Raw genomic sequence first — 27,048 nt, forward strand, 5'->3', positions numbered from 1 at the left:
AAACTTAAAAAGGAGAAATGTTAACTTTCATTGTCAGCAAGAGGTGTAATGTGTGAAATTGCAGTGATTTCTAAGTTAAGAACCGAGAGTTTAGAGGATATTTTGTTTGTTTTTTTATAGGAATCAGTTGTTCACCCTTAAAACGTGTCTTGCCTCCATTACAGCAACTGCTGCAAAACCGTCCAATGAATCGATAAACAAACGTGTTTTCTTTGCTTTCTATAACAGCTGAAAATTGAGCCAATCCAGCCCTAAAGTTTACTGTACACCAGTACGATGTGGAAACTTGACACTGCCACACTGAGAGTGGACTTCAAAGTAAAGTTTGACACATCATGTGGTTTAAAGTATTATTTGTGCAAAACCATATCATAAACACTATATTTATATGCCTCAACAGATGTGCCCAGCAGATATATGGACAACGAACTGACTAGTTTGAAATACTAAACTCAAGTGGAAACACCTTTGTCCTAAGACTTTTAATCTGGACCCGTTTTTGACACAAGCTACTTTTCCACCATCTGGTGGCTAGTAGAGGTATTACACCAACATACCGAGGGGCTCTGTTGATGCAAACTGTAACAAAATAACTTGTGTTAATAAAATATGTGGCTAATATATTGGCCGAGTAGAAAAATGTACACATGTAATATAGAACTATCATATCCTTTAAAATTAAAGCTCTTGGGACCGTAAAATAAGGTGCCGCTGATGACGTCTAACACAGGCAAATGCATTAATTTCATACATACATTTATTTTATATAAAAGAAAACAACAGTTATACACACAGAGAGCCATCACTGGAAAACAACAGTATCCAACATGGCAGCTAGGCACTGAACAATGTTGGATGTCATTAAAACATCTACATGCTCCTCCAAGTGTCTCTTGGGATCCTGCAAGAGGAACAGAAAATATCAACAGTGAGATGTGACCGAGGATAAAAGCCGTTTCTACCAGACACAAATTCTGTTTTCACATGTCTGTGGTTTGGGCAAAAATGCAGCTACACAAACAGGAAACATTAATCCCAAAGTAATTTAATCTGCAACTGCTCTGCTGGTAAGGACGTGTCCGTCTGCTCTCCCTGGCTCAGATACTGGAACAGACCGGAGAGAATGCCGTCTCATTCATTTCGTTTTACATACCTGTTTACCAACATTCTTGATTGCCAGTTGCTCTGGGGTCATTTTGTCTTCATCTTCAACAGCCTGAGGGAGAAGCATGGCAAAGTCTTAATGTCTGTGCTCTTTATATTGTAAACATGTAGCACTTTTGCAGTTTAGGTTTGTGAAGGAATGCTGCAAATCTGTGTAGTTCATCAAAAAATAACAACAACATTGTGTTGGGATGGAGCAAGTATCGACAAAGAGGGGGTGAAATCCAGCAAACCAACAGAGCAGTAAATAACTCCAATCAAATGATCAGGAATACTACAATAAATACTACATGCATCTCTGTATCAACAGCCAAACACCTGAAAAGTTAAATAAATACAACAATGATTTAAATCAATATTCTTAGTCACTGTAACCAGCAATGGAAGATTTTCTATCCTTTTTAAAGGATCCAACCTTTAAAAAATAGAATACAATATTATATATATAATATACTGTTTTGTTTGTTTTTTTTTAATAAAAGTATGGAACAAGGTCGGGAAGTTGTACCTTATTGTAGTTCTTAGCCAGCTCCAACATCTCCTTGACAATGGTCTCATTGAGCTTGCAGTGCTCACTGTAGTCCTGCAAGGTCAGACCCTCCATCCAGCTCTTCTTATGCAAGTTCAACAGCATCTGAAGAACAATAACGGGTCATTATGACGATGTTCTACTGAGAACCACCAACAGAAAAAACTCCTCCGAAGTTGTAGGGCTCAAACCTTTTGCTCCAGCTCATTCTTCCTGTAATTGATGGTGATGGAGTAGTAGTGTCTGTTGAGACCATGAATCAGAGCCTGAAAACACCACAAACCTACAGGTCAGAACATTAAGTAAAAACATCCACAAACTTTCCCTGAAAAGGCCAGAAAACAAGGAAGATAAACTCCAAATAATAATCAAGCACTTTTTGGATCATTCATAGGAAAAGGACTGAGTCACAATATAGTGATCAAATATTTAAAAACGTAAATATACTATGGATATATAGTAGTATGTTCATGATTATTTAAAACTATTACTCAGTGACTTCTTAAAACAACATTACTCAACTGAAATGAGTCTTTTCTGCATTTAATTTTCTTAAACATGAAATAAAATACAATGCAAACATGAGAGCAATGTCGAGGTGCGTCGGTGGAAGTGGTGGAAAACCGTCCTCAGTCAGGAGTTATATAGAAAGGACGGTGGGGTGTTTTTTAGCTTAAAGCCTGTCTCGCAGACCTGTGGAGCTCTGCGGGTGCAGAAGGGAGGCACGGGGCTTCGTGTGCACATCTTGAGACGTGCACTGAAGCTAAGGGAGGATCAAAGATACACGTGCTTAAAGTTTTTAGAACTTTTATTTCCTCTAAACAGCTCCTTAAACTGTCTGTCTGCAATGTGGGCTCAAGCCGAACTTCATATCCACACAGGGGTGTCAGTTTGGGCTTTAATGGCCAAAGTGTGCCACAGTGGAAGGGGTGAGGTGTAGTTAAAAAGAGTTGTAAGCCAATTATCCGGTCGAATGAAGGTGTACAAGTTACTGCACCTGGATTGAGGGCTTGTTCAGATGACCCAGGTTGGATGTGGTTTGCCTGGGTTCATGACCCAACACCATCATGTTGGCATTGATCAATCTGAATGCATCAATAACAACCTGAAGAAAAAAACGTTAAAAACGATGAAAAAAAGCGTCTACATTTGCAATGCACTTAAAATGAGTTGTACTGATTTGCTGGCTTTTCATCCACACCTTTCCTTTGACACTCTGAATTGGATCAACCACCACAGCAACAGCTCGCTCTGACAGGGCCTCGAAGCTCTGCTGTGTGTTGATGTCCACACCCGACAACCAACAGCCGAAACCAGGGTGACTGTGGTACCACCCCACAACCATCTCAGGTCTAATGAACAGTACACGTAGACAGCAGCACGCAACGGAACAAAAGGAGAAAAATATTTAGTGTCGGGTCATTTTAACAAAACAAAACAAACAAAAAAATAAAAATCAGGGTTCCTTTTAAAGTACTGAGCTGCTATTAAATAATGGCAAATAGACATTTAAGCACTTTGCCATCAAGACTTTTGTGTGCACAAAATTAAGAAGGTAGCAGAGAATTTCCTCATAGAAACACTGGATATATATATTCATGCAAAGCTCACCTGCCAGTCTGCTTCAGCATGTCCAACATCTTTGCCTGAAACACGGGGTCCACCGCTTCAACACTTACTCCCTGTGAGGGACAAAGACAAGATTTTATGAAGGAAAGCAAAGAAAGAATTCAAATCACAGACTGCCTTTAAAACTACTGATTCGACACACAAATGAGGAATTTATCATCTAAACACATGACGGTTACGAGCCAGATCAAGCTGCATGCGTTATGTTACAGTGGAGGCTTCCTTTAGTGGCATTTTTCTAAAGCAGGTCACAAAAAAATGCAGAATCTTGAGAAAGGGGAGAGCACGTACTGTTCCTGACTGAGGCATGGCAAACACATCGATCACTCGCACCGTGTAGTCATCAACAAATTCTCCCAGCATCAATCCCATGACCTCCATTGGTACACCAGCACGGCCGTGCTTCAACATCTGATGAAGAGCAAAAACTATGAGGACTCAAATTAGACCCATTTCAAATATACTCCGATTCAGCCGATGAGTGATCACCTTAAGCAGGGCCAGAGAGGAGATGTACACCTGCTCTGCCGTGTCCACAGCAGGTGCATCTGTTGGGGGACCCTGAGGAGTCAGAAGGGAAAATAATTTTCAACTGTAGCAGCATACATTCTGTGGTATAGTATATGAGGATGCTGTTAATACTCCAGGGTGTGTGTGCAAGGATGTGAGACTAGATCTGGGCTCAGATAAAGTTACACTGGTTTCAACCGTGAGAGTGAATTCATTCAGATGAAACTGAAATGACTATGGGAAGCAACTATTGCTGCAGTCAAAGGTCCTAATGATGTGACAGACCGAGGCTTTCATTTATTCAATTATTCATTTCTCGTCAGATTTCCCTGAGTTTCGGATTCAAATTTTTCTGGCTTTTTACCTGGCCAAGTCCTGGCATTCCCCCTCCAAGCCTCAGCAGCCGGTCCATATTGAAATCTGCAAATAAATTCAAAACAAACAAGTCTTTGCCATCAAACTCCAGCAGCAAACTGTTTCCCAATCAAGGTAAAACATGTGCAGATTCAGAGAGTCTTGTTGTATCTCCTAAAGCTTTCAAATCCAAATCTAAAAGAAGACTCAGAACCTCTGGGACAAAAGGGGTTAAAAAATAAAGAAATAGTGGAGCTACCTCACTGTGAGTACTTATGTTTGTCTAGAGAAGAATTCACCATGTTAGCATGTGCAAGGGTGTTAATTATGTTTCGAATATACAACCTGAATTGTAGCCTTTATCTAAATGTGTGTTCCAATAATGCTGAAATGAGATCAGAACAAAGTAGCTATGCCCTCATTAGCATTGAACTCTGACGTTTTAGTTTACGAAGACAACAAAGCACAGCTAATGCTAACTTGAGATAAATTTCCCCATTGTCAGGCAACATAACGCCATAAAAAAATATCACGTAAAAAATGGACATGCTTTTTTAAAAAAACAAGCTCTGAATTTACACTTTTCCCTTAAGAACTGCTTACTTAAGGTACAATTAACATCACCGGGCTAATAGAAACGCTTAACGTCATGTTACCGCTAGCGTGCTTAGGCTAACTTAGCCTGACTCGTCCGCCACAAGAAATCGAGTATCTAAACGTTAGCACCAATTCGTTTGTATCGACATTAATGACACATACAGACTTGATTTAAAACTGTATCTCTACTTACCGTCTAAACTTTAGGGTATTAAGATGAGTGTTTTTCTGCGTTCAGTCGAATTCAACCAGCAGGCGACAATGAATCAGCCAGAATTCTTTTTTTCTTTTTTTTTAGAGTAACTACTTCCGTGGCACTGATGACGTATGTCGTTGAAGCCCTACTGTCAATTATAGGAATAAGACACCAGGGGGCGACACAATCTTTCAGTGATGGAATATGATCAGATACAAAAACTGGGGTACTTCGAGCGCGAAATTTTGTATTTTCCATCCCATTGCATCATTCCGTAGACTTCAGTTGTTTTTCGCTTTAAAACTAAGATTTAAGTGTGGTGTTTTCTTGTATTTAGCACAATGGACCGGAACTGATCTTTTCACCAACTGGCAGAAGTATATTTAGAGATTATTTTGATGATACATTGAGTACTTTGTCATGTAGACTAAATATAAAACAAATGTACAGTCTCATTATTTTCAGAGGTTAAAATCTGCTGCTCCTTTTTAAAAAAAAAAAATTGGTTTAGTGGTTTCAGCTCTTGGTTGGGCAAAGCAAATATGGTGATGATGTCACTTTGATCCTTGAGATACTATTTTAAAGTTTCATGAGCTAAACAACTGGGAAGTTGAGAAAACACATTCTAGATTAATTTATGATTAAAATAAGTTAAGTATAAGATGCTTCTGCATTGGTTTTACTGAGCCCCGCCATCATCAGTAAAATACTGCATGAGAAACAAAAGCATCTTGATACTACTGTATACATAACATACATGTACCTCTGACTAGAGGCCATCTTTTATCACTCTTCGCTTTTACTATGACAGCAAATAATAACACACACAGATAGAGATGATTAATAACATTAATGTGCACATTTTCACCATATATTCATATTTTAGGTGTTGCTTAAGCTGTCACATGAATGATTACTCCATACAGCTCTGAAGACATTTAGATATCTCATAGGCTAGTTCTTATCTAGAGTCAAATTTTAATATTAACTTCCTTATTTTCAAAATACCATTTTAGCTATGTATAAGAACACCGAGTAACAATTCAGCCTACTTCATTGTAAGATATTGCAGGTTTTGCATTTGCAAGATGTATTGAGCACCATCTATAATTTAAGTCTTTAAATCTCTAGAAGTCTTTTTTTTTAAAGATTGAATTCAAGTTCTCACTTATACTTTTTTTGCTGGCCCAGACTTACTTAATGTTAATATATTTGTTCAAGTGTATGATATTAGCTTCGTAAGTAGGTCATTTGATAAACATTTTCTTATCTAACTGAATGTAACAAACCTTCTCTCGAGTGCATACAGAGACGTCACCTTGATGTAAAACAACGGTGATATTATCAACGGCAATATTATTTCAAGAGCTTAAAACAAAGAACGTTTCTTTGATCTTTTTTGTGCTTCCTCATATGTTAAGGAAGCATTTTATTATTCCCAGCGGAGCCTCAAACTTTAAGCCAAACCACACCATCACCGAACCTGTGAAAAAGCCTCTCTGTTTGAGTGGATGTTTTCTTGCCTGACAGTTCTGCAGAACATCTTGTGCAATCTCACCCAGAGGTGGCCACATAGTGATGCCAGATAAGTTAGATGGCATTCTAAGGTCACAAAGGGGAACTTCAAATTCCTTAATTCTATGGTGGATGTGGACAGAGCAGATAATCATCCACATTCCTCAGTTCCTCCCTGTTGAAACCCACAGGACCCCCTGCTACCTCAACGAGATTCAACACACTGCATTCTTAACCAGGATGGGCTTCCTGACGGTGGGCAGACATAGTTTGTTTGTTTGCTCTTATAGTTACAGAGTTGATTCATTAGTAATCTATACAGATTAATTATTAAGTTTTTATTTAAGTTTTTTTGGGTCACTGCTTGCTGTCATAGTTTGAATGATGATAAAACTTTAGCAGCAGGAGTACTTTCATTATTAAATTAACTCATGTAAATATGAACTTGATGAATGTGAAAAACTTCATTTTCCAAAGGGTACACTGTGTGCTGAGTCATTATTGCTTATTGAATTCAGCTCCAGACAGAGAGAAGTCATTTATAAAGCTTTTTGATAAATTACCCACATGTGGACAAATGAGCTGAAGTCTGTTGATCAGCTGACCTATTGGAATATTTGATATTTGACAGAGCAAAACAGATGCTGCAAACACAGCTTTGATTTGCGAAACTTGTTTAGGTGTAATGGGTTTATGAATCAATAACTACCTAAGTGGATAACAACAAGCACAGGAAGTCATCTGCAGCTGATTGTTCTGATAGGAATGTATGGACTTCTCAAGGCACATCAGAAGTCGCCAGAAACACGAAACCAGCGTGAAACCCTAATCCTGCCGGCAGAGGAAATAAGGGAGAGAAATCTGATGCTTTAAGAGCCTCCTTGCTCCCCAATGGGATTTGGATTTTCGCGTCGCTTTATAAATCTCCAGCAGGACCTGCAGCAGCATGGCTGCTAGTGGCAAGCACTGCTTTGATCTCTTAAATGTTTCTAAGTGAATATAAGATGAGTCAATTAAGATCAAAGTGAAAAGCGGGCGTGCACCAAGACAGTTAGGCCTAACGCCTCCAGTGTTGCATTCGTACCTGTGTAATTTCTCTGCACTCTTTCTTTCAATCTCTGTCCTGAAAGTGACTGAATAAACACAAAAACTACTGATAATAGTTAAAGATGCACACCATATGCCGCCACGCAAAGTAAGTGGTTCGGTTCTGGATAATAGCTGAGGATGACAAAGAAAAAGGTGACATTGGTTCAAAAAGAAAAGAGGGGAAAAAAAGCATACAAAATGACACTATTCAACAAATACCCACCTCTTGAAAGAGCAAAGAAGGTTTTCTCTTGAACAGCTTTAACATTAGAGACAACCTCCCACAGTCTGATAGTTTCACACAAGCACTTTTTTTCTGTATCAATATGTTTCAGTTCTGCATTGAACTGAGGCTGAAGCTACAGGTCAAACGTCCAAACTCAAGACTCGAAGATATTTCAGATGACCTCTGCACAGTTGTGATAATATCTCCCACAATATTTTGGCCAGTATACACTCCTAAATGTGGTGCCAATAGTTTGGGATCTAGATATCTAGATAGATATTAAGATTAAGATTAAGATCCGATTTATTGGTCACGCATACATGCATACACACGAAATTTGTCCTCCGCTTTTAACCCATCCAGGTTGGCACCTGTTGACTCACACATGCACATGCACAGGGTCACACACTCAGAGACAGATGCCAACCTGTAGCGGTGGGCAGCCATTCAGCGCCCGGGGAGCGTGGGGGTACGGTGCCTTGCTCAAGGGCACCTCGGCCGTGACAAGGTGGACTGACACCCCTCCAGCTATCAGTTCCACCAATGTTTTTGAGTGGCCACGGCCTTCTAGATAGATAGATAGATAGATAGATAGATAGATAGATAGATAGATAGATAGATAGATAGATAGATAGATAGATAGATAGATAGATAGATAGATAAAGAAGAGTGGCCATATTAGGCTTCACGTGTTAATGTTTAATGTAACAGTGTAATAACAGTCTATAGTCTTACAAGTAGTAGTAGTACAAGAGTCTCTCATGCCAAGTAAAGTTTATTTGCCCAATAAATCAAAGATTTTCATATAGAAATGCATGCAATCCAAAACAAGCATTTTAGAAATACTGATATCTTGATGTTATGTCCCTGTAATGCAGTGCTTAATGTACTTTATGATGATTTTACTGAGCCAGTAGTGCATCTCTGCATTACTTAAGATTTAAAGGTAGTTTTTACAAATTCTCACCTGCGCAGCCAGGGAATCAGAAATGATCAGAAATGAAGACAAAGCTGAGTTTACAACAAACCGCTTCATCTTTAAAGCACCGGAAACCTGAGCTGGAGAGCTGTAGTTCCTCTTTTTCCAGCTCTTAGAGCTGTGCGTTATTTGTATTCCACGCGTGGAAAAGATTAGTTTACCCTTGAACAAATAACACAACAGCAAAAAAAAAAAAAAAAAAAAAAGAGATGCATATCGAAACGGCTCTCTTGATCTGCAAGTTCATCACAGGTGTAGGTATTTTCTTTCTGCTTCATCACCATTAAACATTGATGTCACATGACCTGCACGCATGGAGTCATATAGATGCTGACTACGTTCAAGAAAATAGCACATACAAAACCGAGAGGGGATGTTATCTCTTTGTTTCCAAATATTTGCCCGCTATTTTGCTTAATAATCCCCCCCCCACACACACACACCAGAGTTGGGTTTAAAGGGAGACTGTGACCTCCTGACCGGACCAGTCGCTGCTTATTTCATTGCATCCTGAATCTCTGACATGTATGTTGGATGGGGGGAAGGGCATAAAGGGGAAGAGAGTGCGTGTGTGTGTGTGTGTGTGTGTGCGAGTGTGTTTGGAGGAGGTGGGGGTGAGGAATGCTTGGTATGTGCGGACGACAACACCGTGAAAGGCGATGAGCGTTCAGCCCATCTCATTGTGAGCCTTAAAATCAAACCCCAAATCACTTTGTGCGCCATTAAAAAGTGAGCCACGGAACCCAGACGTCTCGACGTGCCTTTGTGGTAGAAAACAAAGGGCCAGTTCGAGTTTTAAAGAGGCGGCCACGCAGTTTATTTGATGTGGAACACCCTGCAGAGGCGGAGATGGTTCGGTCTGTAGTAGGTGGGACTGCCGAGCGGTCTGCAGCAGGACGTCGTAGATCAATGAACCGGACCGGAGGGTTGGTCCATCGCCTGGTGTGCATCTGACTGTATTATAGATGTGTCAGTATACCTATCAAATACCGAGGCTTTTTTTGCTGCTAACCAGCCCGTTCAGTATGCGGATATTATAAAGCGACTGGTTTATTTTTCAAGCCCCTCTCAGCGCTCGATTTCCGTCTCTCGTGGCTCGTCTTTGCAATTCATTAGGAATTAAAATACATCTGTAACCTCCAGGATGATCTTTGCAAACACAGGCAACCCACTGAAGACAACCAATCGTAAACAGGTAGGCCAACACACACACGCACACACTCACACATAGAGATGATTTATTTTCTGCCTACTTTTTATTGCTCCCACTTGAATAAACTGACTGAATAATAGCAGCCGCACATGACATTGGAAAGCCCTCTCTGGGTATCACGTATAGAATGCACCCTATGTATTCACACCACATTTTTTAAATCCCAAATTAATTAAATTCCTTACTAATTAGATCCTCGGCTCTCAGCAGTTGTCAAGCCGATGCTCTGATAGGCCACACGGAGAGATAAAACAGCAGCTGGCCCGGATCTACGGCTCTACAACCGATACTTAAATAATTATTTCCGTATAACCTTGTTTGCTCAGTCAGTGGCCAACTCTGGTCAATATGTATGACGGTAACTGTAGTCAATTTCATAGGTTAATGCATCCTGGTGAATCCAGAATGGCCACAGAGAGGGCTACATGCACTAATGTAATGTACAGTATGGCGGTGTGCTGCCTGCATTCTTCATCTTGACCTCTCAGGTGAACAGAGCGATAATTGGAAGGCTGCTCCACCATCACACCTTTTGATTTAGGTGGGAGATGGGAATAAAAAGCAGACGCAGGGAGAAGAGAGGCAGCCCTCGTTTTGACCTCTGATGATGGACATGTAAGCCCTGTGTAAGATCAAGTGGATTGAGGGCTTATTTCACTGTATGTGAAACCAATCTCATATGAACCCTTGCAGAGAAATATGAGTTTTTAGTATTAATCAGCTGCAGATTGCCCTCAGAGATGCAGACCCTTCATGCTCTCCAGCATACAAACAGAATATATTGGAGCACATAACAGATCTCACAGATGTTTCTGCCACAGCCACCAGTTCTTCATCTTAACATTTAACATCACATGACTGTGAGAGAATAGCTCTGTTTTTTTGGGTTTATTTTTTTTATTGGCGTGGCTAGAGTTGCATATCTTTGGCTCTTGAAGAGGATTGTCCTTTGGTTATGGACAGATGGTGTGATTCTGCTATGCTCTGCCTTTGATCTGATCTGGAGAGGGTTTGGGGTGGCTGGGAGCGATTTTAATGAATGAGTAAGGGGAAGGAAATGCTTTGCGAGGCAGTGTGGTTGGGCATGGCTCACAACTACGAAGAAAACTGGATTTCCGATGAACACCAAAGCAGGATGTACGATGTGAACACAGATTTAATCACACTGTGATTCATAAAGGCCCTGTTACAGGAATAATATCTCTCTTTGAATGTGTTCTTTAGAATTTTGGTGCATGGATTCATCTTTTTACAATAGCTGGGAGCTTAAAGTCAAATCAACCTGCCACCAAAAATCGGAACAGTTGAAGAAAAAAATCTTCCACTCAGGTAGAAGTGGTAATATGTTTGTTTAATAAGACTCCTATACTATTATATAAATCTAATGGAGTAAAATACACCATATTTCTATCTGAAATGTTTAAAAGAAATAACATAAAAAGTATCATAAAATGATCTATAAGTACCGTATAAATGCACAGTACATAAGTTACTTTTCTGCTACCTCTGGACCCTGTTATTGTCTTAGGGATGTTACAATAACTGCCTCCTATGTGGATGAGCAGTGCTTAGATAGCAGCATGTAGCATAAGATCGTGAGGTCAGATTATTCTTCGTCTGTGCTTCTCTGTTTTCATTTCACACAGATGAGATGTTCTTGTGATTGCTGTTGACCTGGGTTTAAATTAGATTATCTAGGTCCTGTACACTTCCTAACAGTGGGTTTCCTGTGTGCAGTCCTACCCCATGACTCCGTCCAGTCCCAGTAGCAGCAGCAACAGCAGCAGCACAGGCCTGGAGCAGCTCAGCAAAACGAACCTTTACATCCGCGGCCTGCCTCCTGCTACTACAGACCTGGATTTGGTTAAACTCTGTCACCAGTGAGTACACATACACATACAGTATGAGCATCACAAGAATAGTCGTACGGTGAGCAATCTACAGAAATAAAGTTACTGCAAAATTTACGTGAAAATAAAAAAAAATTCCCAATTGAAAATAAACAGGTCTCTTTCTTGACAAGAGTCATGAGACATTTATCTGGTTTAATGTTGGATATGCAAATACGAAGACCATAGGATGTTCTTTTAGTGTTGAGTGTTGATGAAATGATAAAGACTGCAGTAGACCAGTAACTGTTTTGGGATGGATGGATGGATGGATGGATGGATGGATAGATAGATAGATAGATAGATAGATAGATAGATAGATAGATAGATAGATAGATAGATAGATAGATAGATAGATAGATAAGTTTCCAGTAAAAGCAGTTCAATGCCAGTCCTCCTGTCTGATTTCCAAACTGAAAACATGCCAAGCTCTCTTAGGTAATATAAGTGTATAACTGTTTCACCATTTTAATCTTGAAGTCTCTTCCAACAGTACTTCAATGTAAGAAAACTGAAGATAGCTCACAAAAATAAAATACCAACATATGGTGCTGGGATGCTCTGAATGGCCTAATGACTAAACCTCAGTTGGATTCATAGTATTTCACTTCAAATAAACTGGTTTTATGAAGGTAAGATAGTGGCTTCTGCTGGTCCTGCACTAACCATTTCACCCTTATATTAGCATCGTGAAAATAGTGACATTTCAATGATATTCAATCACCTTTTGTAATCCACAATAGTATTTGCTTGCATCACCTCTCATCAACCTGTAAATGCCTATTCATGTATCAACCATGGTGTTAGTTGTCTTTTGGAAAAGAATTATTCACAATCAAGCTGATGTTAGACATCAAAAGAGGTATTTCAGTCAAGTCAGGCGTCACATCACACAGCAGCTCCACTGTCTTTTCCAAAGATGGTCACTTTTACCTCCAAAAAGATCAATAAGATGTAACATTTACACCCACAAACCAGTGGGAAATGTCACAGTGGTTACAGCCACTTCTTTATTAATACATGTTTTTTAAGCACTTTTAACAAGACTATTTTGTTAACTTTGGTTTGGCAAACAATTTCCCCATTTTTCGAGCCTCTGTGCTAAACTAAGCTAAGCTAACCAGGTGTGGGCCATAGCTTCATAGATATGAGTGGAGGTGTCTATATTCACTGTAACTTATTGAAATGAAATATGTAATCATTATGGGTGACAGCACGGTTCACTCTAACAGAATAATAGCTGTTTCTGATTGATTTCTCCCATTGATAAAAAGAGACTTTTTGGAAAATGTACTGAATAAATAGGATTTTGAAGCGTTTTTTTCCGTAGATAAATCAAATCTAAATTTGACAGAAAGAAGAACAGACTGTCAGCGGTTTTAGTACAAAAACCTGATTGTTGGAATTTCAAAAATGCACGCTGGTTTAACCATAGTGTACGCTGAGACATAAACTGCCCAAACCTCTATAAACAAAAACACATGGAAAAACAATAGCTCAACTTTGGTATGCGTAGTGTGCTGTAAAATGATTGTTTTCTGGAAAGAACAAAGCAGTCATGCAAAGCTGTCCAGTGTTTGATACAAGTTGATACTACAGGCTCAAGTGGTTTGTGTGGTGGATGCCACAATTAGTCGAGTTTTGTCTCATTTTTTCGCTTTCTAATTGAGAAGCATATTGGAAGAGAAGGCATTCACCCATGTAACCAGCAGCAGCAACAGCTGTTTGTGTCCTGTTTGCCTGTGTTTTGTTCATGTTCCCGGTGGTGTTTGCCAGCACAAAGCAGAAATGAAAGCGCTTTTCATAGCAACAAGGACTGAATGGTGATGTAAGCTCGGCTTTCTGTCTCTATGGTCTGCGTGTCCCGAGAACAGCTCACAGTTTGTGTCACATTTCAACTTGACTGTAGAGTCCTTGAAACTAGTTTTTTAAAACAAAGCCTGGAGTATTTAAAATTGATTCATATTCTTTGCAAAAATGTGGGAAAGAGCAGACAAGTGCCCCTGCAACTACCAATCTCCATGAATATAACCAGCTTTTATTGTCTTCATGAATTGCTCTATTGTGCTGGAGCCGTCTTTTTTGATCTCACAGCTATGATGAACGACAAACCTCGTATGAATTCCCCTACAAAGAAAGTTGTCTGACACTCACAATGATCTTAAAGCTTTTTGACAATAATTTTGTTATACATCCAGGTATGGAAAGATTCAGTCTGCAAAGGCAATCCTGGACAAGACAACCAACAAGTGTAAAGGTCAGTAAGATCATCAACTCATACTACCAGCTGTCGTTGTTAAGAGCTTATACAATTCCAAAAAAACCCCCAAAAAACAACAATTTAAGAATGTAGCTTGAAATTAAGCATGGAGAATCACATGATATGTTTTTTAGTTGGACAGTTAAAGTAATTGTTTGTTTTCTCTGATACTAGATGATTTCCCTGAAAAAACCATGTTGAATTTTAGGCAGATTCCAGCTTCTACTAACTTCCATGGTGTATGAAAATCAATTTGTGGTGATGTGGTACTTGTTTGAGTTGATAATCCATCATTGTGAACAGTGAATGTGCCTTCTTCTATTTTTGTCCAACTTCTGTTGCATGACATCGCGGCAGATTGATTTGCAAAATCTTTGCTGCATTTCAACGCCATGGTAGCAGAAGTTTGTCAAAAACAAAAGCAGATTATGATGGATTAGAGGCTCCACAAACAGATTGGCACTCTTTATGGAAGTAAATGGAAAACAGTAACTGACTAGATTATATGAAACTATTGAGACCACACCCTCCACTTATGCCAGTGACCTATATTGCAATTTGATTTTTTTAAAGCTATAATGTGTAATATTTCACGGACAATGAATGTCTCCATGTCGCTCCGCCATTTTAAAACTACGGGATTTGTAGAAGGACATGTCATCAGCTTCGCATTTTCCGTTTCCAATGTGGAAACGGAAAATGCGAAGCTGATGACATGTCCTTCTACAAATCCCGTAGTTTTAAAATGGCGGAGCAACATGGAGACGTTCATTGGAGTGTAACACTCTTATGTACATTCGTATGCTGAATATAAAGAATATAAGAACACTGCACTTTTGTGATGGAGGTAATTAATAACGATTGAGGTAATACTTGTGAATGATAAGACTCAAATTTGTTAATAGACAACGTGAAATATTACACATTATGGCTTTAAGTGATGCAGAGTTAAAAAAAACTTTTAATGGGTTCTTCCATTACACACAAGATTCCACTCCAAAAAGTGTCTTAAGATTTGGCTTGGTCACTTAAGCATGATCTTGCTGACAGAGAAAGAAATAAGACAAACAAACAAACAGCAACAATCTCATACCTCGCCTTGCTCTACTGTGGTGGAGGAGAAGAACCAGTATATAGAAGCAATATACATGTACTGGGAAATGGTTCAAATATATGCAAGCTACTTTATCATGAGCTGTCAGACATAAAAAAAAACGGATTTGGTTTAACATTTTGACATCAGAAAGTCATTACACATTTTGTCCTGAGAAAACAAACAGGTTGTGATTTTCTAATTAGTCAGGTTTATAGGTGCTGCTATGCAGATTTTTGGCTCAGTTAGCTCAGTTACAGTTGGCTCCATTTGTAAATTTACTGTACACTGATGAGAATGGTATCGTCCTAATTCTCGGAAAGAATGTGAAAAGGCAGATTGGTAACACAGTTCTTTAAGATTGTATATATGTTTGGTTCTTTAAAGTGTAACTTTAACAACATGTTTGTGTCCTAATGAATGAAATTACGATTGAATGTCTTGTTATCATGATTTGTTTCTTGGTGACAGTGGAAATAGTTTGAAAAGTGGTTGTTCTAATTTAATGGCTGCTGATATGAATATTGCTCTGCAAACGACAGGTTACGGCTTTGTCGACTTCGACAGCCCAGCAGCTGCTTTAAAGGCAGTACATGCTCTGAAAACCAGCGGCATACAGGCCCAGATGGCCAAGGTGAGTCTGTTACAGGCACATGTGTATGTCTGTGAGTGTGCATGTTTGTCATGCTTGTGAACATTTCTTCGTACGCATGCTTTTTTAGTGCATGTGTGCTTGTGTCCGGTGTGTGTTGGAGAATGGCATTAGACAGGTCACATGTCCTCAGCTGTCAAGCTGTTCCTTCCGTGACCTCATTTACTTTCACTAAAGAAACCAGATGTCACCTATCTCTCTGCCAAATAACCTGTCAGTCACTGTGACACGTTACACACAAGCCCACCCGCTCATTCTCTGCCACCTCACTTCTGGTTTGGTTACACCGATTGTACAGAGTTTACCAGCATTATTGCAGTCTCTTTGTCTGTTTACATATCCAAATTATGCAAACTGACATAGTGTCAACAGCACTACTGCTCTGAGCCTTTCTTGGTCTCCTAAGAACAACTGAAGGTTAAGCACAGCACATCAACGATAGTATTTGATGACCAACTGGATATTTATCTGGATATCTGCACCACATTTGTGATTTGTCTCAGATTCTCTTTATCGTCAAATTTTGTTCGGACACACCCATTTCCCTAGCTGTGTTGCTGTTTCTCTGCCTAAATATATGAGTGAGAGGTCACTGATGAATGGTTACTCACTGGAGACCTGCATGTGGCTGCTCTGTGTGGAACAAACATGGAAGAACACAGTTTGTGTGTTGTGGTAGCCATGGCGACACTGCTCTCCTGCTGTTTCTAGAGGAGACCGTAGAGGCGCTGAGCTGCTGCGCAGTGCAGATGAAGTGTGCTTCAGTGTGTGTGCAGGAGAGCTTGTAAATGTTTATTTAACTAAATGTTAGTCGAACACAACTTTATGTGGAGAAAAACGGATTGTGTCAGACTTTGATTTTTCTGTGAAGCACATGACTGCATTTTTCAGTTTTTTTCCTCTTGAATTTAGCCATTTCCACATGCCAAACAAACTAGAAAACACTTATTCATTCAACACACTTCTTCTTTTCCATTTTCTTTTCTGAGAGCAGCAACAGGAGCAGGACCCCACAAATCTTTACATTTCCAACTTGCCTCTCTCCGTGGATGAGAAAGAGTTGGAGAAGATGCTGCAACCCTTGGGCCAGGTGGTCTCCACTCGAATCCTCCGAGACTACAGCGGTAACAGCCGAGGCGTGGGCTTTGCCAGGTCGGTCTCAGGAGAAAACAAAGCACATTCATTCCTTTTCAATTACATCACCTTTGAAGTAGTTGTGGAATAAGCCTTCAGCAAATCAATGACCTCTAGTAATGTTACCTTGTGCCTCATTGCAGCACTTTGGAGCAACTGTTACGTTTTTATTGAAATTAAGATTAGCAACATATTCTTCACAGTTATGGTATGTTCTTGAATATAACACCATAATCACTGTCGGAGGTTGAGGTTTTCTGCAGTTCAAATTGAACAGTTCCCACTCTCAAACTCATTAAACTGGGTTGCTTCTGTGTCGCTGTCTTTGCAGGAATTGATTCTGTGTTATCAGTGCTGGCAGAAAGTTTGTAAAAGAAAATCAGATCAGCGCACAGGTTACATGTAGTCTGTGTTTATGTTGACTTACAGTATTGTACAGAAGTTTTGAGCCACCCCTCATTTCTTTATATGTTGCTTCCAAGTAGCCAGACTTTCATTTCATCTTTTCAAGTGGTCTTAAGCAATAGTCCTCCAGGCTTTCTAAAGGTCTTTCAAAGTTTTCTTAGGACATTGACAGCTTTTTCCACTCTTTTTCCACATCTTCAGTCCGGCTGTTTTTTTCTTTTTAGTATTAAGGCACTTAACACTGAACTATGAATCATTCAACCATAAAAAAGGCAGGGATGAACCAGTGTTGTGACATCATATAACACACAACTTAGCAAAGACCCTATTTGAAATTGTATTTCTTGGCACTTAGTTACTGGAACAGGGAAAACGGTTAAAAAAAAATGGAACGAAAACAGAAAAAAGGTAAACAGGGAGGAAAGGTTGATTCATGCCAAATGACAAAAGAACTGGACTGAAAGTATGTTGCAACAGGTCTTATGGAGGGATGAATCCTCCCCTGAGTCTGGGTCTCAACATTATTGAAGCAGTGTGGGATCATCTTGACAGAACGAAAATTGAGCCAACATCCAAAAAAGAGCTTTAAATGTCCTTCAAGAAGCCCGGAGAACTATTCCTGAAGACTACTTAAAGAAATGAGAAGAAAGTTTGTCTAAAAGGCTGTGTTGAAGAATAAAGGTGCTCATGGCAAATACTGACTTTCAAGCTCATTACAATTGTACAAACTATGTCTTTGCCTTATGTACTTGTATCCCCATTTATGTTTGCTCATGATTCAATAAACCACTGCACACGCTTGCCGTTTTTTGGGCAAAATATATAAAGAAATGAGTGGCGGCTCAAGAGCTTTGCACAGTACCGTATATCTTTGGGTTTTGTGGTCCAAGCATTGTCTTTAAAATGGAACAAAGGAACAAAGCCTGATATACTGATTCAATCCTGTTCCACCATATGCATACACAACCAGTAATGTGATTCCTAACTTGACACTATTCTTTGACTTTCACATGAAAGAGCTCAAGAGTCTTCCAGTTATGCCTAACAATACCACTTACTGTTGAAGAAAGTCTTACTGTAGATTGTCTCTGTTTGATTGAATTGATGATAGCATCATCTTCTTCCCTGTCAGGATGGACACAACAGAGCAGTGCAACGCAGTCATCTCCCACTTCAATGGAAAGTTCATAAAGTTAGCTTCTGGAGCTCTGGGTAAGAAAGAGTTTCACTTTTCTGTACACTTTCCAACTGTGGAAGCGATGATGATTCATTGTTGACTAGTTGTTGTTGTTGTGCTTTGCCCACAGCCCCATCTCAGCCCTTGCTGTGTAAGTTTGCGGACAGTCAAAGGAAGAAACACGCTCACAGTGGATTTGTTCCCAATGGACAGACGGCAGATCTCAGACTAGTACGTGAATGCTGGTCATATTAATATGTCCAGCCTTTATAGGCTCACATAACCTCATAAATTCTGTTAAAAAAGGGCTGCAACAAGATATTTTAACCTTGTAAAAAGGAAAAGAGAACCAACAAAGTTAAATTCTTTGTTGTCAACAACAGAATTCCCTCAGAAAAACATTTACTGTGCAAAATTAGAGAAATCAGTCCATTTATTCTAATTTAATTGACTTGCATTCCAAGTTTCTGACTCAAAATCACATCAGAACTGTTCCCATCTGTACACCAGACTATGTCTGGATTTTGTTAAGCAATTCAGTGCGGGAGGAAATTAAAGCAAAAAGTAACATTAATCGGACTAAGATTACACCTATATTTACTCAGTAAAACTGATAAATCTAATGTTGTTTTCAGTTGTTACAATACAGTGGTAAGACATGAATTTGTAATAAATCTTTTTGTCACGTTAGGGTGCAATGACTCTCACCTATGACCCCTCTTCAGCAGCCATACAGAATGGGTGAGTGAGTAGTGTTTCAAAGTTTGTAAAGTCTTCAAAATGTTCCGTTTCTTCATGAATATGACAACATGATCAGATCTTTTTACACATGTCCCCAAAATACTTAAAGAAAAGACAATTATACAAATGAAGCTAAAGCATCATACTTTCATCATATTTTATTTATTGAGGCATATAATCCAATGTTAAATATATGTGAGTGTCGAAGGTAGGTTATCTTTTGCTTTCTGGATCTGGAGTTACCCCGTAGTGCAGCAACAACTGCACTTTTACATTTCTTGTAGCTGTTGATCAGTCCTGCAACTTGGTGGAATTGTAGCTCATTCCTCATTCCAGGATATCTTCAACTATGGGATGTTGTTAAATTTCTTCATCACAACTTCAAAGCTTAACATTTTTCCATTAAGTTCACGGCTTTGACTTGCCCATGTCTTTGATAGAAGGACGGGTCTGCTTGGGGTCATTGGTTTGCTGCAGGACTCTCTTTCTCTTTAGATTTAGTTTATGGACAGATGTCCTCACATGTTCCTTAAAGATTTGCTGCTGTAATTCAGATCTTGTTTTATTATTAATGATGGCAATCTGCCATGACCCACATGCAGCAAAACTGGCTCCAACCATGATACTGTCAACACCATCTTTCACAGATAGGAAAGGGCACAGCCTATCTTTGCAGATCTCCGTTCACAGTATTGTTTTTTTCCAGGGTTTTCCTGGCATCACACAGTATTACAGACCTTGCTTGTAGACCTTGCATTTATTGATCAATTTGTACACATTTTTTCAGAGATGGTTTTGTAACATTTCTCAGTCTTTCTTCATAGATAGTTAGATGTCTCATAGTAATCCAAAGTACTTATATAATATTATTCATCTGAAACGCTTGCTTCAGTTGGAAATAATGTAAAGTCAATTTGAATTGAAGAAACAATTTGGATGAGAGGTGAAATAGTTTTAAGAACAAAAGAAAAGAAGCCTAGTTGCCCTGCTTTCACAAACTTGCTGTTAAACTCTTTCATAGAATTCTAAACTCCCTCTCACACCTGACAGCTATTATATTGATTCAAAACACCAGGCTAATTTCACTGTCAAATTAACTGCGACTTATAAAGGTCCACACACTTTCGCTACTCACAGTTATATAAAATTAGATAATTTCCTCAATAAATAAATGGCCAAGTATGAACATGTGTCTCATTTGTTTAAATCCACTTTTAAGATGTGTGGAAAACCGAATAATGCAATCATATTTCTCGAGAATTTAGATCATTTCAGAGACCTCACACACATTGAAGCACCGTTATAGCAGTTCCTGACTTCATTTAACCTTTTTCAATCCTCATAATGCTTGAGCTTTGTGTTGTAATGCTATCTGTTTCTTAGGTATTATCCTTCACCATATCCAGTGACCAACCGGATAATGACCGTGCAGCCTGCAATGTCTCCCTACATGTCCCCAGTCTCTGCTTACCAGGTACTGCAGAGTTCCATCAATAGTCAAAGATAAATATGACCAGAATTGAATATAAATCGTCCCTCTAACTGTCTTGCTCTTCTCTATTTTGCATTTGAGATTATGGTGTGTATTTGTGGGTAAGGGTGTATTCTTAGTTTTGTGTGGGTTGTACAGGTGTTAGAGATGTAAGAATCTGTGTTAAACCATCCATGGGCACCTGACACTGCTGTCACTCCATTTTACAGTGGCTTACCATTTTCATTTTTCAGTGTAATGAGAGCAAGGCCAATTTGAGATCATCTAATCTGAGAATATACTTTGAATGTCAGAGGTATGAAGTGGACGAAAGAAAATCCCCACTTTAACATTTCATTCTCTGAGATGCCTGACTTGATAAGACGAGTTTGTGGAGTTTTGTTTGGCTGGATTGCAAAGCATAAGAGATGTTTTATAACCCTATACATCCTGAGAAAATGTTTAGCGCTGCCAGACCTCTCTGGTAGATATTCCCGCTGTGTTAAGACTTGATGATATGCTTAAAAGTTATCTTTAGGTCTTTTTTATTTTTTTTATCACTAACCATGCAACATAAAAGTACTACGATGACTATGAACACCGATCCATTACCTTGGCTAATAGTGTTGTCTTTAGTCTCACATTTTAACCCTAGAAAAAAGGTGTTAGTTCCCTGCAGGTCACATTTATTACCGAATTCAACACCTGAGTCTCCATGAAGCTTTCTCAATGATCACATACTGAGACAAAAGATTGTCTCTACCAGACACAAACAAGCAACTCTTTTACTTTCTCAAATTTTAGTACATCTAGTTGTTATGTATCAGCTTTATGATCCAGCTCCTTCACCTCATCCTAAGGTCCTGTTGTTCTTGATGCATCCATTATTCTCGAAACCTGCAACTTCCCTTGTCCTGCCAGGGTTGTAGAAGTGCTTCTTAGTGCTGTGGAGTAAAGATTAGAAAGCCAAGAGGCCTCTGCTAGACGCCAGTAGTTTGATTAACACAGGTTACACACACAAGCTTGGAAGGTTGAATATTTAACGGTTACACGTGAGCAAAAAATAAATAGAATGTAACATGCTCAGAAAAGACAATCATACAATAATACTTTGAAAGCTCCTGAGTGAGACGGAGGGTGAATCAGGCTTGAACTAAAATGTTGTGGCTGACCGGAATCTCTGAGCTGGATTAGCAGTTTCAGAATTGATGGATGGGTTAATAGACGTGGAGCTCCACTTACTGATTTAAATCAGTAAAATGATTGCATCTTCATCCACAATTTTTTTATTTTTTTATTGTAGCGGTTAATTTGTAACATATCCATTTAATTCTCTTTCTCTTTTGTTCCTCCTCCCTGTCTCACCCTCCATTAGGTGCAGAGTCATTCTTGGGTGGCACATCAACCATACATCATGCAACACCCGGTAAGGGAACGGCAACACTATACGCCGCCTCCTGTTCTGTGTACAGGAAATGTCTGTGTCGTACAGCCCAAGCCAAAGCTCTTAGCTCACTGCAGCTCACATTCTGTTCAGCCGGCCCTGCTCACACACTCAACCCAATAACAAACTTCCCCAAAACATATAGTAAGAGAAAGACTGAGCTGAGAAAAGAAAAGAAAAGAAAAAGCTACTCTATGTGACATGTTATAAATGCGTGTGTTTTGGTGTTTGGTGTATAAAAGAGAAATGGAACAACTAAAGAGACATTCAGCGGCTGCCTCCTCCCTCTGTGTGGATCCAGCAGGAAATGCCTGAAGCAGAGACAGTCTTGTGACTCTTTGACTCTTCCAACAGATGGTTTCCACTGGAACAAGTGTCTCTGCTGATCTGCCCCCTCCCCCTCTTTTTGCTAGGAAATGGTCTATTCCCAAAAGGCATTCATGTTCGAAGGAAGACACTCCATCTGAAAATTAACGAGAGCTGTCCAAGTCATACTGATTACAGATTTTGGGAAATTTTGGATATTACAAATCTTATTTTTTCTTCTTAATACATAAAGTATTTTACAATACAATACTATAGTCTCTCAGTTTGTGGTATGAATTTTAAGTTGACATTTTGTCAAGCTTCTGTCTTTTCCTCCTGCCAAACTTCCCAGTCTGTGCTGAGCTGCAACCATAACTTTCAGATTCTGCTTCTATTTTTGCCCAAATCTGCCAGTTACTGTTGCTGCTGTCCAGTTTGTTGTGTTGGTGTTCGTCGGAACAGTTGACTGAGTTAGTAAAACTTTTATCATGTGACACAAGGTAAAGCCTAGACTGCCTTGTGTTGCAGGCTGCTGTGATGTCTCCCTCTGTGGATCCCTCCATGTCACTGCACCCAACGACCATGATTACTCAGCAGATGGGACAACTGTCACTGGGAAATGCTGGAACTGTGAGTGGCATTATGGGATACCCTTCAACAGACAGCACTGGTTAAATAAATATCTGTGGCATAATTAAAGAAACCAGTATCACTTCATATTAAGACTGAACGTTAGTTTCTATGGACCTGAAAGCAAGAGGTGTTCCCTGGAGAATTTTCTTAATTTGTCATTTCACACACATATTTTTGAATTAGCAAGTTGAAATCTTTGTTTTTGACAATTGATTTTTCAGAGAGGATTGCATTGTACTATGCATGATAATCTCAGCATTAATAGTTCCTAATGTATAAAGGAAGTTGAGATCAGGTTGAAATTAGAAATATATGATAATAAAAAAAACAACTGTTATATGTAAAGGAGAATTTTACTAGAAATCAAAGGTCTTGGTCAACATGAGTTAAATCAAACAGATGAGCATTATCCATACAAAAAGACAGGTTACCTCCAGATCTCAGATTTTCTGAGTATCTGCATCTAAACTCTCCCTGCGTTAAATGAATTAAAAGTTAAGAAGCACGTCTGTTTATCAGGCCCGACCTCATGTAATCTGCCATTTAATCATTTGGATCTTTTTATTGCATTTTTCTTATCTTGCAGTATATTGCTGCCAACCCCAGTGTCCAGGGAGCTTACATGCCTCAGTATCCTCCCATGCAGGCAGCACCTGTAAGTTCATCTTGAATTCATCTCTTACAATATATATAATTCATTCACCTCCCAGCTGGTATCCATTTAACCAATATATCTAAAAGCTGTAATTACTTCTGAAAATGACAACAGCCCGTGCCAGTCCAAACGTCCTCCATACACAAGGCCTTGAGTTGTCTTTTAAATGTTTGTCCTCTGAAACTATCAATTATCTTAGTGCGCTCACAGAGAGGATAGTTATTATCAGATTCGAAATGAGAGATGCTGTTTTTGCTTTGCAGGAAAACGGCACGCCGCAGCAAGTGGATTCTTCCAACAACTCATCTCCTTACAGTCAACTCAGCAAGTAACACACAGGTACTCTTTTGAGTTTCTGAGAGCAAGCCCTCCAGCATAAATGCAGCCTTGAGCCACCCATCATTTCTACATATGTTGCATCCAAGGACCCAGACTTTCTTTTAATCTTTTAAAGCAGTCTTGAGCAACAGTTCACCAGGCTTTCTGAAGATCTTTCCAAGTTTTTCTTTGGACATTGGCTGCTTTTTTGTTGAACAGGATCTATTTGAAATAGTATCTTTAGGCAGTTTGTTACTGCCAGCCTGTGGCAAAGACGCATCATTTTGTTTATAACAGGACTATAATGGTATTTTTGCACAGTGATTCTCAAAGATCTATGAGCTAAAAGCTTGGCCTTTTCTCAGCATGGTGTTCAGTGTGTCCTCAAAGAAATCACAAGCTTGTCTAAGAGGGTTCAGACCACAGAATACAGGTGCTCATACCAAATATTTCTGATATACTGTCTTTCCATTTAAATCAACACTGGCTTCAATACATTGTTTCACCCTTTTCCCATTTTTCTGGCAAAATATAAAGAAATGAGGGGTGGCTCAAGAACCCTTGTTTGTTAATATGTAACAGCTGCTAAAATATTAGAACTAAGATCGTTGTCTTAAAAAGTCTTTTTAGAGATAAATCATAGAAAAAGAATCGTCTTTCAATGTGATAGTTATTTAGAAATAGCTACAGCCCCACTGAGTGCTTCTGCTTTCTCTATTTACAGGCCACATAACTGCTCTGTGAGCCAGAGGGCAGGTGGGAAGTTGCTTTTGACATCACAGGGATAATATCCACCGCCTGCTCTGATTGGACCAGATACATGAACTTTTTTTTGCACAGACCCAACATTTGTAGTGGAAATTGAAACGTGCAAATGGACTCAAGCAGTTGGTTAATCACGAAGAAAAAGAAAAGAAAATTAGATTTATTTTGATAAGAAACAACATGCTCTTCTTTTTCTCTTTTTCAATCTTTCTCTAACACTTGCCAGAGGACCCCCTGCCCCTCCCTTCTTCCACCCCCATCACACCATGCTCCCTCCCCACCCAAGTATGATGTGACATTAAAATGCATGAGATAGAGATATTTTCCCCCCTTGAGGTGTCCATGATTTTATAGTCCCTTCATTTGTGGTATACGAAAAACTTTGCAGACCTTGTTTGCACTGAAGTTTAAAGTTTTAGACTAACTTCACTTTGGTTTTGAAAGTTGCCACAGAATAGCTCATAAAATTTGTTTACGTTTAACTGCACTTGACAGCTGACACAGATCACCATTTCATTAGGAAATTATTGAATTTATTATTGGAAACGGTGCCTTCCTTACGTGACATCAAACATTCGCCAACATTTTTATCATAAAACTTGATCAGTTGTCATACTACAATCCCAATTGATCAAACGTGTGCGTGAAATCATGGAGATTCGAGTGCTTCGCTATCTCGTCGTCTGGTAGCAATAAAGACAATGAGAGTTCCACGGCAATACTGAGGAAAAAAAGGGTGACAAATTCAAAGCAAGGTATTTTCTTATTTTCCTGTTTCCGTTTTTTCTTCTTTTTAAAGCGTCACAATCTGACATGAAACAAAAGCCGTACTTTTATGGAAATTACAAGTTTTACACCCAATGGGCATCTTTTAGGAAGGTTTGCTTTTCTCTTGTGGTCAGTTTGACCAGTAATCTACCTCATGGTTCTGCTGGAGTCTGCTGGTGTTGTGGGGTTTGCGGGTAAAGCCCCCTTCTCACCAGCCCTGACGAAGCAGACCAGAAGCCACGCTTGGGAGCTGGCTGAACGGGACTTCTGCCGTTTGTCTCCCAAATGCAGCATTTCTCCTCCTGATCTTCAAAAAGAAAACGACATGCTTTTCTCTTTTTTTTAATTTCCATCTTTATTTGTCTTTTGTCTGCTGGTGTTTATTTTTCTCAACATGGTTAAAACTGTTGTTCAGTTTGTGATGCACCATTTTAGAAATTCAAAGACAGCTTCTCTGTAAAACAGTTGGTTACCTATCTGCTTAAAACAAGTAAATGCAAGCAGCATACATCGTTCTGCCTTCAAACAGATCCTTCTCACCCTGTTTCTGTAAAGCTCTCCAAAAATCATGTTGAAATTAAGTCCAATTTTGGTATCTCAAATCTCACTCGTGCAAAATTATGCAACAATCCTATTTGAACTACTTAAAAAAACAGCAATATTTTATTGGAATTTGATGAGGAAAATGTATTTCTTGTTAATTATTCACATTGAGGGCCAAAAGTGAAAGACGAGTGAGTTGTATTGTTTATTTTGCTCTTTTTCTTCTTTTCTTTTCTTTTCTTTTTAAAAGTTTTCTGATGAAAGACCACTACACTACTATGACACAAGGAAAATGGTCAAAAATGTTTGGTCGTGATGCTTTGCACCGATCAGTCATACCTAAAGCAGTTGATGCTGACCATAGAGAAAAAATACATCTAGGCTTTTATTGAGTGTACTTGCCCTTTCTGAACATTTGTTGCTGGATAAAAAAAATTTAAAAATGAAAGAAAAAAATTGTTCCTCCTGTCACCTTCTTCTGATTCTCAAACAATCCTTTCCTTGCTCTCTCCTTTGAAAACATTGGAATAAAAAAAAGTGCTGAATAAAATGCTCTTCTCTTTCTCACATCTGGCTCCTGTCTTTTTTATTTGACGGGTGTCTTTGCTTTTACATTTCCCTGCCGTTGCACAGTTGTGCTGTTATACAGTCTGGTTTACAAGTTAAATGTGGTCTCATGTGATTTATTTTGATGTGTTAATGAAAAAACATATTAGTGTAGATCTAAACATAAAAGCTCAAAAAGGAACAGTCACAAATGTAGCGGATCATTTATTTTACAACCCAAAGAAGT

At 39.1% G+C, this 27,048-nt stretch overlaps 2 protein-coding genes across 3 annotated transcripts; one reads left to right on the top strand and one right to left on the bottom strand.

Annotated features, from left to right (window-relative positions):
* Positions 1-739: 739 nt before the first annotated feature.
* On the bottom strand, positions 740-5,104 carry psmd14 (proteasome 26S subunit, non-ATPase 14). Its single transcript, XM_075484420.1, has 11 exons — positions 4,977-5,104; positions 4,197-4,252; positions 3,812-3,883; positions 3,614-3,733; positions 3,305-3,375; positions 2,895-3,045; positions 2,691-2,798; positions 1,885-1,959; positions 1,673-1,798; positions 1,154-1,216; positions 740-901 (listed from the first exon to the last, which is right to left on the bottom strand). The coding sequence occupies exons 2-11, from the start codon at positions 4,242-4,244 to the stop codon at positions 803-805; spliced, it is 933 nt and encodes a 310-aa protein (XP_075340535.1). The 5' UTR covers positions 4,245-4,252; positions 4,977-5,104; the 3' UTR covers positions 740-802.
* Positions 5,105-9,512: 4,408 nt separating this feature from the next.
* On the top strand, positions 9,513-26,822 carry rbms1a (RNA binding motif, single stranded interacting protein 1a). Of its 2 annotated transcripts, none has more exons than XM_075484718.1 (14): positions 9,513-9,983; positions 11,721-11,881; positions 14,089-14,147; positions 15,786-15,877; positions 16,890-17,047; positions 18,567-18,646; positions 18,742-18,842; positions 19,303-19,352; positions 20,736-20,826; positions 22,199-22,249; positions 23,102-23,203; positions 23,793-23,861; positions 24,125-24,200; positions 24,904-26,822. In XM_075484718.1, exons 1-13 carry the CDS (start codon positions 9,933-9,935, stop codon positions 24,191-24,193), a joined length of 1,134 nt encoding a protein of 377 aa, XP_075340833.1. In that variant the 5' UTR covers positions 9,513-9,932; the 3' UTR covers positions 24,194-24,200; positions 24,904-26,822. The 2 variants fall into 2 exon arrangements, with proteins under 2 accessions (XP_075340833.1, XP_075340919.1); XM_075484804.1 differs by having other exon boundaries at positions 9,514-9,983; positions 11,739-11,881.
* The last annotated feature ends 226 nt before the right edge of the window (positions 26,823-27,048 follow it).

This window comes from Odontesthes bonariensis, chromosome 1 (assembly GCF_027942865.1).
Source record: "Odontesthes bonariensis isolate fOdoBon6 chromosome 1, fOdoBon6.hap1, whole genome shotgun sequence".
Classification (NCBI taxonomy): Eukaryota; Metazoa; Chordata; class Actinopteri; order Atheriniformes; family Atherinopsidae; genus Odontesthes; species Odontesthes bonariensis.

Coding starts and splice junctions, on each gene's coding strand:
- psmd14 (XM_075484420.1), bottom strand. CDS start 4,244: ATGGACCGGCTGCTGAGGCTTGGAGGGGGAATGCCAGGACTTGGCCAG. Junction 3,884..4,196: donor GAATGCCAGGACTTGGCCAG/GTAAAAAGCCAG, acceptor CTGACTCCTCAG/GGTCCCCCAACAGATGCACC. Junction 1,960..2,690: donor TGAACAAGCCCTCAATCCAG/GTGCAGTAACTT, acceptor TGGTGTTTTCAG/GCTCTGATTCATGGTCTCAA.
- rbms1a (XM_075484718.1), top strand. CDS start 9,933: ATGATCTTTGCAAACACAGGCAACCCACTGAAGACAACCAATCGTAAA. Junction 14,148..15,785: donor GACAACCAACAAGTGTAAAG/GTCAGTAAGATC, acceptor TGCAAACGACAG/GTTACGGCTTTGTCGACTTC. Junction 20,827..22,198: donor CCCCAGTCTCTGCTTACCAG/GTACTGCAGAGT, acceptor ACCCTCCATTAG/GTGCAGAGTCATTCTTGGGT.